Raw genomic sequence first — 22,560 nt, 5'->3', positions numbered from 1 at the left:
TATCTTCTTTCTTCACCAAGATAAATCATCTGCTTTAAAACAGGTGATTTATAAATGCATAGAATGAAAATTAAAAAAATTAGCTATATAATTAAATCCTTGAAAAGTTAGTAGAAATGGTTAATGTTCAGTCTAAACCTATTATATTTAAATTATACTCCAGTAATTTTAGCACTGCAAGTTTACTAGTTCTATATGGATTTTAGCAGGAAACATAGAGAAATCATATCCTGAACTGGGTCTGACACTGTCATCAACAGAACTTACTTTAAGTGATAATAAATTACACAGATACTCTCCAGCTGAAACTGTTGCCTGTAAATGGCTCGTGGCCTAACCAATTAAAATATCTAGTATTTTAGTTGCTATCCAAATGATGTATTCTAATGATCCAATCAGCTCTAAATTAAAGCTGTAACTCTCAGAAGGACAGAGTCAATATAACCAAACTACATTTTCAGCTTAAAATATCACAGAAGGAAAAGTAATTACTTCCAGCCTGGAACAGTGAGGATTCATTCATGTTCACAGCCAAAAGAGCAGTGCAGAAGCAAGAACTTGAGCCACATGCTGGTGAATCCTGTTCCATTACTCTAGTGCTGGCACCAAAAGTCATTGTTCCCTTGCTTCTGTGTTTCTGAAATGTGGGTTTCTACAGAATATACATTTTCTGTGCAGTTGCCTCCTCCTATTCTCTTCATTAGTTCTGCTGTTACACAGCAATACAAATAGCAGCATCCAGCTGTTATTTGTAGCTCTGTCCTCCAGTAATCATAAAATCAATAGTTTGGTGTCCAGCACATGCCCACACATTTCACCATCTGGATAACAGACCTTATTTTTAATACTTCAAGCTTAAAAACTCTAACACTTCCAATTTGTGTAACTAAAATTTAGGAAAGGAATGTATGGAAAAGAAAGCACATACTTTCTGGTGTGCTGCAAATCTATGTGGAGGAGGAGTAAGCTTTGGCAGTAAATGGGTGTATGCACGTGAAGAGATGGACAAATATGCACATATATACACAGATGACACATATTGTGAGATTTAGGGATGTAAACAGACAATAAGTCCTCTGAAGGTAGGACAGAGGACTGTCCAACACTTCTACGGCTTCTAAAACACAGCTGGCTCTAGCCTTTAGCTTGGACACCAGACTCCATTATAGATAAAGAGCAGCAATATTAAGTCTCACAATAGCACATATATATGTGAGTATTTATGGAGAAAATTCTTGGGCTTCCAAAGACAATGATTTCATCAAAATAAATCACTTAGTTTTACAGACAGTTTCCTAGAATTTTGTTTAACAGTTTCACAGTAGCTACACACAAGATGTTTTCTCAAGATCTATTGGCCCATTCTAAATACCCAAATTTGCACACCTCTACTCTTATGTTATTTAAACTTTTATCTGACTTCAAGCACAGAGGAGTATGTTTATGACCTCAGGAACTTAAAAAAATTGAATGAGTTAATGTCAAATTTAGATGGCAGAGTGTTTCTGGTATAAGAAACCTAGAAATGCTCACCCTAATCAGCAGTTTTCAATGACTAGCTCTATATGATACCATGAAGATCTATGTAACAAGTGCTACATCAGTATTTTTCTCTTCTTTTTCTACCAACAACAGCCTCCTTTTGTGTTTGCCCTCTCTCCCTCTCCCAGCCTGTGAGTCAGTTGTCTAGTACTAGCATTCAAAGTGTGTCTTCATGTGACACACTGACCTAGGAGCATGGTTCAGCCTCCCTTTCAAAGCTCTCACTAATGCACTGTGCAGCAGAACTCCTTAATTTACTCTGTCCAATTCGCCACCCTGGCCAGCAGTTCTCATCCCTAGGCTGCTTTCTCCCTTCTGAAGATGAAAGAAGTAATCCAGCTGAAAAATACCTATTTCTGATACCTTCCTTAGATCTCCCACTTCCCACATCCTCAGTATACTGGGATAGAAGAGGGGACCACATAGTGACCTCTGCAAGCCACAGACTCCGCCCTGCCACAAGAAGTAATCACATCAAACTGCAATTTTGTCTCTGGAGTTAGGGCCTGCAAGATCTACAGAATTAGGAAACAAAATATTATCAAAGACTTGCAGGTCTTCACTCCCACACCCTTGATAGTCCATAAAGGGTTTTCCCTTCACCAATGACAAAAGGAGAAGAGAAACAAAGTTTCTACAAACTGTTTGAATTATTATTTTTTTTTACTGATCAAGCCTTTTAAACAGGCTTTGTCAACATTTGAGAGGAGGTAACAAGAGCAGACTGTAGGGTCTACTCACTGTTGGGATGACATCTAGGAACTTGTTACACAAAGTAAATTCAAAAGTACAAACATATTTCTATTCAACTGCCAGTTCTCTTCTGTATTTTACTATGAAACTAAATTTACACTGACTCATAAATAATATGATCTGATCCTGCAGGCTTTTTACTGTTCTCTTCCTCTTTAACAGAAAATAAGAAGTACATTTTTCCCATTATTACTTTCCATATTTGAACATGAGAGTTTTAATCTTCTTCTAAGCTTCCCAATCAGCTATTCCTTCCTGGTGGGACAAAATCGATTCTCTCTTTAAAAAAAGGAACATTTAGTTCTTTAGACCTCTTATTATATGAGTTTGATTTTTCTCTGTTACCAAGGCCTCCCCCACTCAGTTACCTCAAAATACGTAGTTTTTGCCCTCATGAGAACTTCCTGAAAGTACAGCTTTAATAGAAACACTTATACAGCCCACAATTTTTTTTTATGGACAAACACATTAACTTCACATAATCAATGTAAAATTAAAGTGCAATTTTAAAAGGTACAAGAAAAGAATGGAAGGGTTGGTTGCTTATTTCTTGGAATGTTACAGAGAGCTTAACGACATTTCCCCTTCAGTATCCAATCTTATATAAAAGCAAACCTCAAACCACCAAAATATAGAAGACTATATGTACAACTAAGGAATTTGTTTCTATTTATTTTTAACTCTTGTATTTCAATTTAAACCCTCACCCTAACTTTTGCAAAATGACAAAAAAGTGGTTCACTATTAAAATAACAATACTCATCTAAAAGTCAACAATTTCCCAATAGAGGTTCTGCCATCCTACCCACAAGTCATGAGAGTACAAACCAAAATCTTAGCAGTCTAAAAATTCCACAGAAGTTCAATCGCATTTTACAATTTTTTAGTATTTTTAAAGGACTATACCAAAGGATCTATCTGTCAAGCCTCACACAATTTGCCAGTACTACAGCACAGACACAGCATGTCATTATACTTACCATCATACTCTGGAAAATAATCAACTAGATGGGAGTACATAATTTTCTCCTCTAGTAGATCTTTTTTATTTAGGAACAGAATAACTGAAGAGTTCTGGAACCATGGATATGTGATAATTGTCCTAAAGAGTGCTTTGCTTTCTTCCATTCGATTCTGGAATAAAAAAAGAGACCAGAACTTTGGTGGTCATGAGATTTTTTTTTTTAAATAAATTCACGCGTTTTCACACTGTTTGGCAAAAGGATCCCTTTCTTGTTTTGCACTTTCCTACAATACATAAGATCCACTTAGTTTAATTAAAAGTAATAAGCAAACAGTAACTTAAATATTCAGGCATCTTCCTTTTGCAAAGTCAGCTAGTTAAGCGTTTAAGTATTCTTTAAAACACTAGTCATGAACATCAAAGTTGTAACAAGAACATTTGCTAAATCTGAATATGCACAGTTACAATCAGCCAACACACTGGTGGTTATTGAAATGCAAGTCATTCATGGTAGAGACATATACAACAACAAAAGACAACAAATTCAAGCTTTAAGAACATTATTTATTTTATTTGCTTTTCCCAAATTTTGAATACAGAATTCAGCAATTCTTAGAGATCAGCTCAAAATAACTGCAAGTAAATTTACAATGTGAGAATATTTTGTCAACATCAAAGGTTTATGACATTGAATTTTAAAAAACTGAATTGTTAACTTTGTTTCTAGCATTGTTGCCAGATGAAGAATTATTTGCACCTGGACTAATACAATGCTTATTGTTCAGAACTAGCCTATGGAAGAACACAATGCTTATTTTGTAGGAAGAAAAACTAGAAAGCAACCAGCCAGCTCAGTTATGTTAACTTTCACCAGTTCACCAGGCAGTCAGGTATGACTTTGGGGTTGCTGACCAGCAGGTATCACCAAAGAGGACTGCAGGACCAAAGAATGCATGTACAGAGGGAAGGGAACACATGTCAAGGATTTTGGGGAAATTATAATCATATGTATGTTTATTCTGGGAAAATTAATGAATATGTATGTAAAATACAGTATATAAAAAGTCCTGTACTCAGCATTCACAGTATTTGGAGGAGCTACCGCTTTGTGCATCTGGCCAAATGAAGAATGCCTGTTTCTTAATGCTACACTGGGGCTACATTTATTTTTACTGATTTTTGATAACAACACCACTGGATTAGCCTTTAATTTAGCTGCTCCTGAAACCACTTTGCAGTATAGCTGAAATACCAGCAAAGTCTACAGTTATTTCTATTTGTAAAACTTTTGTCATTGCAGAATAATGTTACAATTAGATTAGTTCTGAACTGTTAGGCTGACTTGATGTGGTTAATACAGAGTCAGAGCAAATATGGTTTGTAACACAGGAACTAACTTACTCCTTTCACTATTATTATAATTTAAAGCTGCAGCCCCCTGAAAGGGTTGTTACACCAGAAATGGGACTCCAGAGGATGACAAGAACATGAATCCTGCAGATTCTGCTGTTGCTGAGCCATAAAACAATATGTCAGATAACTCAGAAAGTTTTGCTGTAAGTGCATATTTACTTCCATTAATCTGCATTTTAGAGAGGCCAATATAAACATGAATGGGAACTTGAAAAACCCAAAACAAACATAAAACAAAAAAGGAAAACAAAAAAATAAGAAGTAAGCCAATTCAATTTTGTAGTAAAAGCTGATTATTTAGTCTGTTAAACTTTACTGCATGTTGCTGTAGTGCATGAAAATAAATAGTTGAATTTATATATTGAGAAACTAATGGAGACTAATAAAACATTTGCTTTCATGCTATCAGATCCCATGACTCATATTGATTTCAACAGTGCCAGGATTTCACTCTGAAAGGAAAGAAACTCTAATGTCAATACAGCTGAGCACAAAACGTAACTCCTAAGACAAACTGTTAATAAGATGCTATTTTCTTCTCAACATTCTATATAGATTTCTTCTCTTACCAAGACCTTAAGAAAAGGTAGTGGGAACTACCACTACAGTTATATCTGTTATATGGTCCACCTCAAAACCTTCAGCTCCATGGCGCACCTGGAACTCCAGAAATAATTGTTGGCAAGTACCAGTGTCTTCTTCACTAGACGAAACAAGCTCAGGTCTCTCACACTGTCTTCACAGGACAATGGCTCTGGGCCCTTCATACTTTTCCCAACAGATTAGGTGACCATGAAATTGTATTTATAAACCCTTTGCAAATTATTTCAAAGGGAAATCAAAGTAAATTGTGTTTAGGACAGTAAACTGACATTTGGATATGTTGCCATTTACATCTGTAGTTTGCATATGTTTTGTAGGAATTGAAAAATGGCCTAGAGATTTGCCTGTATAAAGAAATGCAGTTTGCCATAACAGATTAAAATGCTATAATGCTTTCATTAATTTACTACGATTGACTGATTGAGAGAAAAATTGAAATGATTAATTTTTGATTTATCAATCTCTGCTTAACTTTCTGCTGTCTTTCATCTCTCTGTTTATCCAATTACTAAGGGCAATTCAACTTTTACAGTTGTTACAGCAGATAAAAACAATTTTTATGCCAGAGTAAATTCCTCCAATACTGCTTATTATCTTCTAAAATTTGTCTTAAACTGTTTCTAATGATAGCTCACTCCTTTCAATGCTTACCTTTTTCCTTTATTGAAATATGTGCCATAATATTTTTTAATCAGTTTAATTAATCACAAGATATGGTTGAACTGGTGTTCTGAAAAAAACCCTTTAACAGGATGCACTATTTCTTGTCTAAAAGGTAGTTTCATGTTACAGTATTTTCCCTGGAAGTAGGGATAGGATTGTAAGGAGTGTGGAAAGAGACTAGCACTGGGAATCTGACCTTCTGTCAGATGCAACTTGAAGGAAGCTTTGCCAAACCAAGCAAGACAGTGTGGCTCTTCAAAACCAAACCAACCAATCAACCAAACAAAACACCCTAAAAACCAACACCACAACAAACAAAAAACCAAAAACCAGCAACGATGGAGAGCAAGCAATATTTACTAGTTTGTCCAAGTACTTAATCTACTTTTATGAGCAGCTCTATGTCACCAAATTGTTTCTAGAAAAATCTTATTTCAGCTTCAATAAAAAATGCTGCAGACAGAAACTTGAATAAGTAAAGTACAGAAATCTGCAGCTGGATGTGGCTCAAGGCTTTCTCAGTAGCTGACAGCCAATGTCAGCAATGAAGCCAACCTTCAACAGCAACCTCTGTTCAACAGCAGCAACAGCTCATCATAGCCTCCCTGGCTTGGCACATGGAAAATTAGCAGCAGGATTACTGTCTTCACCATCTCTAAAGATCTGCTGGCCAGGGCAACTTCCCTGCTCAGTTTTTGTCTACAGTCAATCCCAAATTACACAAAAACATATTGATATCACCAGCTGTTCCTCTATTTTTCTTGTTAGGATATGCAGATGCCAGTGTAAAACTTTCCATCTTCCATACAACCTGACAAAGTTGCCAGTCCAATGTAAAAAATATCATAATGAAATAGAGTAAAAAATACAGCAGACATACTTCAATAGTGAATTTGTTAACTACAAAAAGGTTACATAATATTGGACTATGTTATCCTAATATTTTAAAAAAATCAAGAAAAAACACTGTACTTATTAATAAATTACATGACTGTCCAATTTTATGACTAGAAATGTTTCTATAAAACAAAAATAAAATGGAATTTCTTTCTGTCATGTACCTCTTATATAAAAGATTTTATGCTGGGAAGTTTTTGTATAACCATTAAACATTAACATAAATACAAGCAGAAGTATAAACCATGTTTCCCCACATTTTTATCCAAATGCAAACCTACTCCTCCTTAAATTTTAATGGATTAAAAATGAGTATATTTTCTTCCAATTTTATTTTTATATGTACGCTTTCAATTTTCCTATTAAAATGATGGATTTCTAGTTTGGATGTAAATACTGAAATTCTCTTTCCTATCTGTTGCTCTGGAAAAATGCAATTACTCCTACCATTAGAGAAATAACAAAACTGAGGTAATTTATAAGCACTCAACTGTCAGATCCTGAAGAATACCTGCAAGACTGCTAAAACAGCATTTAAAAGCTGTATCAGCTAGAACCCAGTGAAGGGAAAGCAGCATTTCCCAGCTAACAAGCAGTGCTTTGACAGAAAACACTTAGTAAAATATTAATCTGAAACAACAGAGAAGCACTAGTGGAGTTTCACCCATTACTGTCTTTATGACTATCTAGAGTGGCATCTAGTGGGCGTACTGTAACTCACTCAATGAAAAATGTAGTAATTACTTTTCTTTTTAGAAAACGTTAGCAATTCAAGCAGTGTCTGTTAGAAAAATTAGGATTTCACAAATTCTGAGGAACTACATTATGTTGGAATACAGTGAGAGACAAGATGGCAAGAAGGTACACAAACACACATTTTTCAGTAAACTACTTGTTCTGTGTATGCATTTATGCTGGCAAAATGCTTATTTGAATCAGAGGGCATTCAGAGATGATAATGATAGAAAATGAGATACTGATGCAAGAGAGCTTCAGAAAAAGCAGAGGTTAATATTTCAAAAGGTTAGTGTCACTGTCATGGACTCTATTATTTTGGTTGACAAAACCTTTCATTCTGGATGTTTTTTATAAACAACTCTATATTAACTTGGAATGTCTCTACTATCCAACTAAGACCTCCAGCAATTATTTTCATAGAAGCAATGTCAAGCTGTACAGAAAGACCTACCATGTGTTTCTTGGCTAAACACTTAATGAAGCTGCTATGCAAAACCTGGGAAACAGTAGAGGAAATGAGGAAGTGGAAGGTAAGTGCAGAGTCCTCCACTATGTTAAAAAGTAAATACAGTATCAAAATTGGAAGTGCTTTGCATTTTTGCTACCAGTATGAAGTATAATCTCATAGCTTTACTGCTGTAACTAGTCATCTAAGTAAAAACTGCAATGGTTGTACAAATATTTTGATGAGTAACACAAATGTAGTCAGAGGCCATTTCAAACAGAGCTCAGGAATAATTCCTTTATTTTGTTTACTGTCTTCAATCTCTCTGCAAACTAGCCTGAAAAAAATAGCTTCTTGGAAGCTATTCCCAGAAGACTGGGAAGACGTCTCTGTTGATAAGAACTGTATTTTTAAATCACCTGGAAGAAGAACTCTCAACTCTCCAACAAACTGAATTTGCAACACTGCACTTGAAAGTACATGGCAATTTTATGTACCCAGCAGAGACACAGATGAAGCAAGTGACAGCTGAAATCCATTAAATCAATATGTTTAACAACTATCAAAAACCAAAAATACTGTCCAAAGCAAAAATGGTCTATAAAGTAGTCATAAAACATGCTTCAAGTATTGCTGTCAAGTATTTTTTAAATGCAAAAATGGCTCTTAAATTACTTTTCATGATAAAACATTATTGTCAAAATTGGCTATTTTCATAATACCTACATATATTAGAGAAAAATGAGTGAAAATATTTTAAAATCAAATTGTCCCTGAAAAAAGCTCTTTTCTCAAATAGTTCTGACACTGGTTATTCAGAGGGAAAAAAAAAAACAAAACAAAAAGCCACAAAACCCCACAAACAAACAAACAAAAAACAGTCACATCTGCCAACAGCAACATTTACAAGCAACATTTCTGGCAGCCTCTGTATGCCAGTTCATGATCATCCAACCCCCCTACTTCCATTACGAACCACCAACTTCAACTAAAGAGAGCGAGGCTCTGACTCTTCCTAATGAAAACCCTTCCCAGCACTGACTGTATACATGTAAAAGGTTCTTCATATGGACAGGTACGAAGAGATGCAATACATCCAGCAATGAGGTTTGACACAGGTAGTCAATGTGCTATTTTCTCAAGTTTCCAAATAAACAATCAATTCTGGAGATTTGATTTCCCATGGGGAAAAAAAAAAACTTAAATAAGTAAGTATGAAGACTATTTGAGGATTCTAGTTCTAACTGGGAGTTTGTATTATCCCTCTGCATATGCTCAATTGTTCTGGATTGTTAGCTGTTGATGAAAACACCAGCCAAATGAAGCATTACATTTATTTATGATGCAGAAAGACTGAAGTCCTCTGATCTCAGAATTGTTTTCTTTCAGCCTTCATGCTAAGCCATGTATGACTAACCTGAGAATAAGTAACACAGTGCTGGAAGAGAAGTGGAAGCATGCTCAGATGTGAACAGCATGAGAGTTCTGATGAAAAAATGAAATATGTTGTTAGATAATTGCCTCTTTGAAGAGTAAACATACTCTGAACTGTGCAGCCTCATGCTATTTTTTATTTTTGCACACCTCAGAACAAAGTGTGACTGCAACACTGTACCAATTTGTCACCTGTTAATGTATTACCAAATTACCACTATGCAAGTTCCGTCTAGGCTCATCTGTTTTGCAGATGTACTTTTGTTCAGATTTAAAATTTAAGCTGTAAGCCCTAGGTTTCATGTAATTATTTTAATTAAAAAATAATAAATATTAATAAATTAGATTTTAACGGCAATATTTTTTAACAAACCAAGGAACATTGGTCCTTTCTCTGTGGGGCAAGCTACAAACAACAAATTTTTCCATCAATCAAAAGAACAGTGCCTTTATTCAGTTATTTGGAGCACAAAAACATTGCAGAAAATCACTCTACAAAGTTTGTTCAGTTTCAATTTGTAGTTGTGGCTGAGATACTGAAGCCCTAATTTTCTTAATATCCTCTTCTGCCTTCATCTGATAAAATTGCAAGACAGTTCTTCAGTGTAAATTAAATATTGTGAAGGGAAGTACCTTAATGCAGATATCCACTGTCAAATAAAGTAGGACTCTTTGGGGGTATTAAAGAAGCTATGGAAAAACATTATGACATGACTACAAAGATGCTCACCAAGGAAACAAAGAAAAACCACTCCTTTCACATGTCATACAATTTTTTTTCTAGAATCAAAGAAGAAATTACATTGGAGTGGATCTTTACATGGAAGTCATCAGGTACAACTCCTTGCTCCCAGCAGGACAAACTTAGTCATCATATCATTTTACTCATGTCTGTGATTCGACAAGCTTTTAACATCTCTCTTCAGGATGGAGATCCTACCTCTCTAAACAAACACTTCTGCTTTCAGCCCTCATGATATAGGAACAACAAATCAGAAACAGTTTTACTGATGGGCACTGTATTTACAGACTATTAAGTCACTTTAATGATCCCCTGTTGGCAATGTTTTGGACAAAACATTTTTAAGAGTATTTAGCTCCATGGAGTATTTAGCTCCATGCTGCTTTCATTAAAGACTCAGTCATATGGTCCCTGTGCAATCCAGAGACATAGATGTTCTAGCTTGTCTGAGACCCCCTGAATTCCTGAAAGATATGTGCAATGTCCATTGGAAATGTTTCTCAAGCCACCTCCAGACCTATTGGTTCTGTTCACATGTCAAATTACAAAATTATGCCTTCTTACTGCGAGTCACATAAACGTCTGGTACTGGTAAATGAACCTGCTATTCTACATTTCAGAAACCTGGAAGGCTTGATAGCCGATCCCAGCTGCACTTTTTAAGTAACAGCCACAGCTTTGGAAGCCAGTAGATTCAGGATAAAAAGCTGTTAAGACAATAAGATGGTGAAGACTGAATGAGAGAGCATAAAGTTACAGCGGCAGAATACTCAACCAGTGCAAGCAGCAGTCTTCACACACCTGGCTGCTACATCACTGTATGTCACACTGCAGCACAATAGAGAAGGTTTAGACAAGTTTCTGAGGAACTCCAGTTCTGAATGAAGATAACTCTACCTCATGCAAAAATCTATAGTAGAATATTTCAAAAGGGACTGATCAAGACTGGAACAAAGATGATTCAATCTGGTTTTCATACCAGGTTAGATTAAAGCAGACAAACCACATTGTAAGGAAATAAAAGCCAGTGACAAAAGATGGAGAAATTGCCTATATGGTATCATTTTTTTAGTGTCCATTGAGCAATATAGCATTTGCCAAACTCTCAGAAGAGACAGATCCTAGAAAACATCTTTAAGACGTGTGAAAGGCGAACAGGCAGGAAGTAATGGCAATATTAGACATAGCTTGAAGGCATAGAATGCTTTAGGTTGGAAAAGACCTCTAGGATAATGAGTCTAGGATTTCTTAGGCCAAAAATAAATTTTCCTATTATTTTAAAATCTCAGAATTCTTAAGCCATTCCTGCCTGCTACATACATTACAATTCTTTTCCACAAGAACTGTAACCTGAGATAAAATCTGTAAATACATGGATTATAAGCAGATGGTACTTTTAATAAAACTTCAATGAAAACTGAGTGACAGTTCGATGATAAAAGGGAAGGTGCTACTGTTTTAAGATAAATTCCATGGCATTATGATATTAAAAGTACCAATTTTGGCTTCAGCTAAATCAAATGCAATTTCTTAAGATGCAGTACAAACTTTTAAAAGGGCTTTAAAACAAAAGGTATTTTTTAAAAGGTACAGTACTCAACAACAATCTCCTCTTACCAAGGAGAGTCACAATTTCCCTCAAATCCTGTAAGAATTTCACATTTTTCAATTTAATCAAAATGAATTATCTCCGATGAGAATAATCTAAACTGGCATTTCCCCCCAGTATATTTTTGGCAATGTTCAAAACACTCATAATGACTTATACAGAAAAATTATCTTTATCAATGCATACTTCATGCTGTCCAATGCCTCTGTTGCTTCACAGCTCCTGAAAATACCTCAGGAAAGATAGTATTTACTTTTTGATAGTTTAGAAAATTTCTAATTTTCATTTAGTCTATTAATTAATTAATTTAGCTGAACTGAGGAAATTATATTCTGTCTTTTCTGAGGATCTGAGAACCCTAGAAAAATAAAAATATATACATAACCACCACAGAGCTATACAAACTATATGAAATCTTATATAACTTAAGACTTTTAATGCGCTAATAAATATCTACAAGCTTCAATAAACACTGTTCTCTATTTTGCTGTTTCTAAGTACTTAATTAGATGTGCAAAGATAATAAACTCACTTTTTTATAGAACTTCATTTTACAAATATACTGCTATGTTCTTCAATAACTGCAAGTGGTTATGGTTGTCTTACAAAGTTGGAACTCATTTTTCTAATTATTGCACTGAGATGCTGAAAGAAGCTATCTCTAACAAATACTCAAATGCAGCACATCCTGGAAATCTAGAAAAACCAACATTATTTAAACAAATAGGTTGATTTTAAACAAAAAAATTCTAAACTGCGCCATTTGATAAAATGGCCAATTTCTCCAAATTTGCTGGCATAATTCAGAGCTAGAACGTGACCTACAAAACATAATAGATCATAAATCCATTTAACAGAGAAATGATTCCTTCATTTTTTATCTCACCTTAAATCCTACTGGAGTTTTCTGAAAAACTGAAAAGGTCAAACATCTAATAATTTAATTTATAACATGTTGTCCTTTGTCACATCACATCAGTCTGATGAAATATTTATTTAATTTACAATATTATTAATGTAATTAGTATATTATGTCCTCTGGTTCCAATTTTGTCCTAATTTTCAACTATGAATCTAGACAGACTTTTTTTTTTATTAAGGGTAGAATTTGGAGCAGTTAGCTATCTCTTCTTTGTGTTTGTTAGAAGTATTCATGACTGCACTGAAATTTTTGCAGGACGTGTTAAAATATACCATCCTTACTGACTCTTCCTGTTTTGTATTTATGCATCAAAATAGAGTAATCTACAATCTAGAAACACACTTAAAAGAGATGTCATTGGGTCTGAGTATTGCCTCTCAGAGAAATCATAGCTAAAGTACAGTTGGACAGCCAGGCATGCTTATCTTCAGGACTGAAGCTCACAACTCTTCAAGTACTTGTCATGGAAGTGCAATTAGAAGTCATCCTGCACATCTCTGAATAACAGGCAGTCTAAACTCTTGTCTTATTTTGTATGTATGTCCCCTTATACAAGAGTTACATTCCTCAGAAATCTTAATTCTCAGCTCCTTCAAGGGCATAAAAATAGAAACAGTTCCCAGCACCACCTCACATATATCCAGTGAGAGACACTATCCAGTGAGAGACACTAACATGATTTTAAATCATCTGATTTATAATCCAAATGTATTTCTCTTGAATAAGGTAAGCAAGGAAACAAACAGATTTATAATTGACCATCCTTCAGGCACTACATTTTGAAATAAAAATCAAGAGTCTTTATTTCCTCATGAGGAAGGTCATATAACCACCACCATCCTCTTTGCCACCACAAATAGAAAATAGAACTTTTCAAAGATTTCTATTTACTCATTAAAATTATATTAATGAAAAACTGTATTAACTAAAAAGGATGACACAAATTATTAAATACTACACTTTTCTCTGTAAAAATGTACTACAGGAAATGAGATTTCAGGCAATATGCAGTGGACTAATTAGAAAAAGAAAGTAGGCCACCTTACAAAAATCATAGTTTAATCAGGCCATGAAAGCAATGAAAAGGAAATAGCAGAACACTGTAAATTGTCAAGTCAGATATTTTAATTTCAATATGAGCCACACAGACGAAAGGATGATTATATTCCTCCCTAGTATCACACTGATGGCACACATATTAAGAAAGTAGAACATTCACACACACTCCCTCCACTTTGGTGCTAAAATTTCAATACTGCTCCACAATTTAAAGCTAAGTGTGAAAAGTGTCTCTTGGCTGGTTACCAAAGTCTTCAAGTTAAACCACTGTCTTCCCTGCTGAGGCTATCACACCTCAGTGAAGAACAAAAATAGCTTTTTGGGTTGAATTTCCTAATTCAAGGTATCAAAAAAAACATTAAAAACCATATTTCTGCCACACCCACATTCAGACAAACTATGCTTTGCTTTGTGTGGAATAAATAAACACATTCTTCCATTAATTCCGGGACTACAATGTTTAGAGATAAAGGGGAGTGAAAAAGAAAGGAAGAAGGCAGTGTCCTGGCATACCAATAAAATCTAGACAGACAGGTGAAAAGTTTGCTGAAAGCCAAAACTTAAGCTGCCCAGATTGGTGCTCAGCTCTAAGACTGTCTAGATCCTTTCCAGAGTTAGAGTAACACAGGCCCAAGTGTGCTGGAAAGCCTACTAGGCTATGTATGTGTACCTTGAAAACAAAAACTGGTTTAAATTAAAGACATGAATATATTTTACACTACAAGTCACAAAGGTTCAGAAGTTTTCTTCTGTTGTTAAAAACATAAATAGTTCAGTAGTGAGGAAAAAAAAACACCTGCAAGAAAGTTTTGACTTCCATGATGCTTATTTTGGATAGTTAGAATAGTGTTTGAAAATTATCATAACTAATTTTTCTTTATGCAATTTTCAATAAATTCTGCTTTGATTTGTATAATTAAACTGCTTATTAATTTTGTGTTAATTTTGTGGCTACAAAAGAATAATGCAAACAGAAAAAAATAGAACCAGAGACTTCCAGTTTCACTTGAAACAAACCAAGTCTGACAGATTTCTCTTTTTTAACTAGATGTGTCTGCTTCCAAAATTATAGGAGATGAAGCTGGTAAGACTACATCATAATTTCTGGAAATTCAGCTTTGAATGACACAGACAATTATACATTTAATGTAACAATAGCTTTGTTTTATGAAAACACTACAAATGCAAAAATTTCCAGAGCTCCAAGGCTTTTTAAAAAAAATAATCCTAAAGAAAGTACATACAATATTCAATATACAAAATGTGATTTCCAGGGACACTTGTTTTACTTTACATCAACCACTGTCTTAAACAGTACAACTGGTATCCAGCCATGAAGAAGATATTGTCAAATGTTCTCTTTGTTTCATCTAACTTTTTAAAGTATGTGCTGAAAGATTTTCACAGAACAGTGCTAGCTACTAAAATTTATAAAACTTCAATGAGTAACTTTAAAAAGCCCTCGGGAGAGAAAAAAATACCTTCAACATAAAAAATAACCCTTAGTCTTCATTCAAATAATGGATAGTGTGCTTTGAACCCTCAGCCTACCCACTTGCTGACTTCTCTTGTGTTTTTGAAATAAAAATACAATATACACCTTGGGCTTTAAGTCAAAGGAATGGAGTTTGCTACCCTGGGGCTGTTCCTTAGGAATCAATAAATTTTGTCTTCATTTACACCACTGTAGCCTCTCTCCTACACAATGCCACACACCACCTCTTATTGTGCCTCTGCTCATAACAGTAACTGAACAAACTTTTCTCTGTGTTCAACTGTATTCCTCATCAACACAAAATAGAGACTTTGAATCCTTCATAGAGCAGATCTGTTTAGCCCAGCTTGAGGACTGAACCCTTCCTCCCCTTTGACCCCTGAAGTACTTCTCCTCTGGGTGCCAGTTGCGCATGATTGCTTGTAGATGCATTTAGAAAACACCTGGGACTGGACTGGTAGAACTGTTTTTTTTTTAACTCATGGGTTTTGTTGACAGTTGCTTACCTCATTATCTGACTCCACAAGCACTTGATCATATTCACTAAGAGCTACTAGGAACATGATAGATGTGACATTTTCAAAGCAATGTATCCATTTTCTTCTTTCTGATCGTTGGCCTCCCACATCCACCATTCTGCAAAATTAACAACCACATCAACTCTATTAACATCTTAACAGATAAACACCCAACCACAAACACAGCAAAATACAAGAATTTTGTTAAAAACACAGTTTGGTTTGGTCTTCTTAATGTTTTTTTTTCCACTGAAATTTAAGAGAATCTGTTATAAACACGTTAATCATGTTTGCTTTAAGTCAGATGGGTTTTCTGTATTTGAACCTCAAACCCCTCAGAATTTTGCGATATAAAGGTCTCATGAGCAAAGATTTGGCAATGTATGCCCCATGTATTCAGCAACAAACACAAAACAGACAGTGGACCACCTTTTTCTCCCCCACATAAGAGAATCAAAATCCACAACTTCTTAAAGTTGACCCATTTTAAGCAGATAAATAAAAAACTACTAAATACTTACTAAATACTACTAAAAACTACTAAATACTAAACTAATAAAATACTTATCTACTAAAGGCTTTGACAGCCAAAATCAAAACTCATGTCTGCCTGCAGTGTATTCCCTTTTCATCCCATGTCTCAGTGTAAACACAGGTGTCTAACTCATAATTACGATTCCTTAGTTATTTTTTAAACAATTGTACTTGTACTAACGTAGGGTGGTATCTCTCTAAAAATCAATTAAACAAATGGTAACCTTTTTTTCCATAATTTACATGAATGACAAGGACATACAGTTGTATTTTCAGATTATTATGCACAGTAAAACTTTGATATATATTACTGAAAAGATTAATTGCAGCTTTACTATCAATAAAAACTACTCTCAAAAATAACAAACCTAATTGTCTTTGATCCTTTTGACATCTTTAACATGAGCCCCTAAATATATGTGAACAATTACAAGAAGATAAATTCACCAAGCTCAAATTTTAAAACCAGAATAATTGCTTTTTATGTAGTTTAAATGAATATCCTTACGTGGCATTGCTAATGTAAAAGGAAACAAAAGAAGCAAAGCACGTGGGCGCTAAACTTTTTTTCCTACCTGAAAATGACGCTTTGTAAGTCGAATGGATATTCAATGATGCCTGTTGTTGGGACTCGAACTCTGAGCACATCCTGCTGGGTTGGCAGATAGGTGGAATCTGCTATGCGGTCCAAGTCATTAAGATAGCTATAAACAGGGAGAAACAACAGGAATGCTAGACAGTGACACCATCATCCCACTGAGGAAAAGAAAAAGGAAAACTTGGGAAGGAAGCAGGCTGTGGGGTAGGGAGAAGTACAGCAGGGGGAAAAAAAAAAGCCTTATCGGCAGAAAAGAGGGGATAAAATATAAAAATGTGCTTCATCCCCACTTACATAGGTTCAAGCTAATTCTACAAGAAAGATAGCATAATTATGGGTTTTTTTTTAATCCCATACAAATTTGGTTGGTTTTCACATGTAAATTCACCAAAGTTGTCAATTACGTAATTCTAGGAAATTCAAAGGCATAGTATTATACAAAGTGTGAAAAATACAAAATTGCTTTGAATCTGTAACATATTTATTGATATTCAGTCTGTCCGAATATCAAGACTGAATGAACCTTCCAAAAAACAATGGACTGCTATAGAATAAAACAGGCTATAACAGTCTGGTGTAAGTGACTGGTCATTACTAGTTATAAAATGACAGGAAGATAAAGAGCACTGTTTTGAGACCAAATTAAAAATGGAAGAGACCAACCACTGACAATTAAAATACTCTCCAGATCTTGTTACCAGAAGGCAGCATAAACTAATTAGTGGGATCTCTGGCACCTGAACTCCTGCATTCACATTGAAACTTCTGATTAGGTTGATAAGTCTGCAGTACTTGAAACACACTCCAGCTGGCTAGCAAAGAACCCAAAATTGTATAAAACTGCTTGTAAATGTTCAGTAACTATAACACAGACCTATTCTGTTTATTGGTTAGTGATGAGTTTCAACCATAAAGCACCAGTGTACTGAAGGTTTTAATTAGCTGTCATGAAAAAAATCCTCCAAAAAAGGAAGGTACCCATGTGTGTGTCCAGCAGGTGGACATCGAATGAAGCCAGTGCATCATGAAGCTTACATTCTCCCCGTGGTGGACATGTGGCAGAAGGACTGCTGCAGGAAACCAAGTTCTTTGATATTTGGCTAGTTCACAGCAGAAAAGTAACCTACAGGTAGTCACTGTGAAGATAAACTAATGTAGGGATCCCCTCATTCATTCCAGGGGATGAGAGCAATGGTTTTGCAATTTATTAAATGATGATGAAGTGTCAGCAACTTCTGAACACGTTCTTTTCCTTGTAGTAATTAGTGAAGGCACTCTTTTAAAATAAACCCAAACAAGAAATAATCAGACTTCTTCTAGATGTTCTGAATTACTTTTTAATAAAATAGTGAGAAGTTATCCTGAACAATAACAGAAACAAACAAGTTTAATTTCAAGTTTAATTTCTTACTTTTCTTACAGTAAAAATACAGAAGAATTTGTTGACTTTGGGAAGAGCCAAAATACTATTGGCTCAATTATTAAACTATCATATTTCCTTCACTATGTTTTATTAATGGAGTATCAATTCAATAGTAAATACCAATGTGAGAAAGATGGATTGAACACTATCTCAGTTAAGCCAGAAGGTATCAGTCTGAAAATATTTTCTGAGAATACTAATTGGTTTCTGGCAGTGAGAAAAGGGTTGAGAGTCTGAGCACTGGATCTGCCATCAGGGTTTTTTTACACAAAAAGCAGCAGGAACAAGCTCACCATCAATTTGTTGGCAGAAAAGGGAAAAAAAAGTGAATGAAATCCATAGCCATCACCATAAGAAAGCGACAGACACCAAACTAGATTCTTATTCCCTCCCACCCACAGAACAATTAGTTTTATTTTGTGATGAAATTTTGGAAGGAGATAAGGAAGCATTGCTAGTCATTACATGCTACAGTGGTATTCACAAAAGCAAGAGAATTTTAAGTGAATAAATTGGCAGGTGGCCCATTTACACAATTGTCTTGTTGCATTCCTTTGGCAAGTTTCACCTGCAGTCTCCAAGGTGAGCCTGGTTACTGCATCTTTGCACAGTGGACATGTTACTATCTGGTAATGCACACCTGGCTGATTTTAGAAAGGTGATAAATCAAAGGGATAGATACTTTTAAATTGTTACATCTCAATTAATTTCCTAGAAATCAATAACCAAGCAGATGAGGTTTTTTGGGGATTTTTTGCCCTAAGTTTCAGAAACACTGCCTTATCCTTAAAAAATACTTACGTCTTCCTTGTCCTCATCCTTTATGCTCAAGTTCTGCTCACTCAGTAACCAAACAAATGGGACTACCTTTTCACTCATTTCACCTGTAGCCCCCTACAGAGCCTACACAGTCCACAGAAGAATTCTTATGCATCCTTAGAGAGTCTTACTTAAATTCCCTAGATTGCTTCACTTGACAGAATAAAGAGTGTTGGGCTCTCTAAGAACTGTCCTGAATTATACATTCAAACACAGGATCAAAGAATTAGTGTCAAAACCAGTAAGAGTATCTCATGGGAAAAAAAACCTAAAAAAACAAAAAAACAAACAAACAAAAAAACCCCAACAACATAAAAACCCAACCCCCAAAAAACAAAACAGAAGGGTGCACCAAACCAAAACACTAAAAAAAGAAAATTTTTTTTACAATCATAATCAGAATCTACAGGCTAACAAAAGCCATTTAGAATACATCCTGCTTTTTTTGTTATTGTTGTTTTCCAGTAATATTTAGCCCCTATCCCTTTTTCTTCAAACTTAAAACTTAATAAATTAATGTATTATTGCATCAGTTTATTTAAATGAAAATATCCCAGGTCTTAGTTGTACACCTTGAAGTCTTTTATCATTGCTATTTTAATGCTGTGACCATACTGCAAATTGTCAATTAAATTTTTCCTGGAGAGTAAAAAATTGTTTTAGTTTTAATTTGTGGTTCTGTTTGATTTTTTGGTTGTTGTTTTTGTTTGTTTGTTCTGGTTTTGGTTTTGTTTGGGTTTTTTCCTGTTTTTTTTTTTTTTTTTTTTTTTAGTTTCTTAACATTTTATTTTAGCAGACTCTTTTAACTTCTGCTGAAAAATTACTAGTACTGAAATTCAGATTTAAATCAAGTTTTGCACTGTTGTTCTGAAGCAAAGGAACTGGTATTTTCTGCTACTGACAGTTCTGCAGACAATTACACTTCCTGTTACCCCATGAAGATAAGTAACTTGGTGTTCTGCTATCAACTTCAGGGAGATTTAACATGTTTCTGGAAATCAAACTGAAAGTTCTGCCAGCAGCAGCAACACAAAGTTGCCTTCAAGATATTCTAAATTCACTAAAAATACTGCATGTCTCTTTTAAAATTTACATAACCTGTAAAACAGTAAGAATTTTAAAAAAACACCTATTTTCTTCAAGTAAGAACATCTATCATTGGGCTTGACATCAGGGTCTTTCCATTCCATTTCATTCACTGTTTTATAACTTTGTCTGAAGACTTTTGATATGACAATAAAATGTCTCTTTTCAGTCAGGTGCAATCTTCCTAGAATACCAATGAGAGCAAATCAACACATAACCTCAATACATTATCATAACTTGTGTATTAATTGCAAAACACTACATCTTTACATCCACGGTACTGCACAGATAAACGCAAGGCACTTCCTCTTTATGAAGGACAAGAATTGATTTTTGCATTTCACTAGAAGGGATGGGGTGACAGTCTGATTACTCTGAACGACTGGTTGTTGAGCTGAGTCACTATTTCAAAATGATGAGAGGAAATACGTAAATGAATGCAGCTGACTACATAAAAAGAGAAGACAACTAAAATACAATTAATTTTTAAATACATACCAGCAGCACACACATTTTTCACATACTACTATTCTAACTGTTCCTGTAACATTGAGATTTTGTTATTTGGCTTACCATGGTTTATTTACTGTCACAATAAAGACTTTTACTTTTAAATTTCTTTGTAGTAAAAGAATTGGATATTTAACATTTTTTTTTACCCTCATGAAAGCCGGGGCCTAAAGAAATTCCCTGATCGCCAGGGAAGTGCAGCATTGCACACATAAGCTTTAAACAGTCTAGAGCTTATCAAACTAGTAATTTATTTATTTTTAAATTACTTTATCAGGCAGCAACTTTAAATTAAAACATCAAAAGTGCTAGCTAATGCCAACTGTCTTCTGCTTTCAACTCTGCTGGCTCCAGACCACCCTAGCTGCTCCTCTGCTCATCCCCAGCTGCCAGTTCTTCAACTTGTGCAATAGCTTGATAACACATCTCCATCAAAATTATGTGGAATAGTGAAGAAACACTACTGAAATTGTTCTGATTATGGTTTATTTGATGGATATGTCCTAGGATGTGGGAAGTCCATAAATTCCACCAGGAAAGCAGGGTGGAGTTACTTTCTCCGATGGTTTATCTGCAACCAGCGAAAACTTGTGAAGCCACAGCTACATGAACTGTGTTGAGATTTTTACTGCAGATGGATGAGGAGTAAATGAAAATTTGATGGGCTTTTGTATGTATTTGCTTACTAATAAACTGATTCACTGTGGTTCTAAAGCACTTAGCTAATGCAGCCCTAAAGTACTGACAAGTATACTGCCCTCCTGGGCAAACAAATCCTACATACAAACAAAAAAAATTAAACACGTAAGAGAAATGTACAGTGTGTTCTAGGGTAGATGTTCAATTAGAAATGGATTAACACATACTGCAATCAGTCTTAACCAAAGTATTTAACTCTCCAATGTATACTACAACTGACTTTACATTCACTCTTGCAAACAAGCCACAAGACTTGACATAGCTACAATCTTACACAAAGGGAGAATAGTCGATAACTGCACAGACCAGGTATTTTTTCAGTTTACTGCCTTCAAATTTTAATGTCATAATAACAACATGCTTATTGGAAACACTCTAAAAGCCATTCTGAGGTCTAGTTCAACAGTGAGTAACCACTAGCATTACCACAGGAAATTCGGTTGTACAGATAGTAGCAACGGTGCAGGACATTTAGGTCTCAGCTACACGGTACTCAAGAGCTCATTTTCACTACCTACTGAGAAATCTTGTTTTGATGAGTCACACTGTAGCTATATGGCCTCTCACCCAAACAGTACCTACTCAGCTAGGCATTATAGAAAGGAGAGAAAATGAGAAAATACATGGTTCTTAGTAAATTTACAATACAGACCAAGTTTCTAAAGTTAATTATATCTGTAATTAGTTTTAATAAACATGAATTTCAGTGGCTGGCTGAGGTAATTTTCCAGGGGGTTGCTATAGTGACAGGCAGAAGGTGCATTACTGAGGCGATGAGTATGTCGTGAGCTGCTGGCAGCGGACCCCCCTTGACGTCAGGACAAGCTGCCAGCATCTAGCAACAAGCCCGTGATCAGCACACTGACCAGAAGCAGAGGAACACTTTTGTTTCCCAGTAAGCACCAAGAGCTAGGTAATTATTTTTAATGCACTTTACATCACCTATGACAAGGTCCAAGCCTGCAGCCAGCTTCAGGGAAGCTCCCAAGCTATGGGCGTGCTAACAAAGCCATTGAAAGAAAGAAAGCAAGCATATGTCAAAGGTACTGTGGGTCCATATTTCCAAATAAACAGCAGGAATAGGATTATGGGAA

At 35.2% G+C, this 22,560-nt stretch overlaps 1 protein-coding gene across 1 annotated transcript in view; it reads right to left on the bottom strand.

Moving 5' to 3' along the window:
- LOC103823251 (guanine nucleotide-binding protein G(q) subunit alpha) overlaps window positions 1–22,560 on the bottom strand; it is a 120,495-nt gene that overhangs the window by 10,059 nt on the left and 87,876 nt on the right. Inside the window, exons 4-6 of the mRNA XM_030236845.2 lie at window positions 16,907–17,035; window positions 15,786–15,915; window positions 3,276–3,429 (exon numbers count right to left, since the gene is read on the bottom strand). Coding sequence (XP_030092705.1) covers window positions 3,276–3,429; window positions 15,786–15,915; window positions 16,907–17,035 — 413 coding nt within the window. The remainder of the gene's footprint in view (window positions 1–3,275; window positions 3,430–15,785; window positions 15,916–16,906; window positions 17,036–22,560) is intronic.

The sequence above is a fragment of the Serinus canaria genome, chromosome Z, assembly GCF_022539315.1.
Source record: "Serinus canaria isolate serCan28SL12 chromosome Z, serCan2020, whole genome shotgun sequence".
Classification (NCBI taxonomy): Eukaryota; Metazoa; Chordata; class Aves; order Passeriformes; family Fringillidae; genus Serinus; species Serinus canaria.
This window is presented reverse-complemented; position numbering and strand designations above follow the sequence as displayed.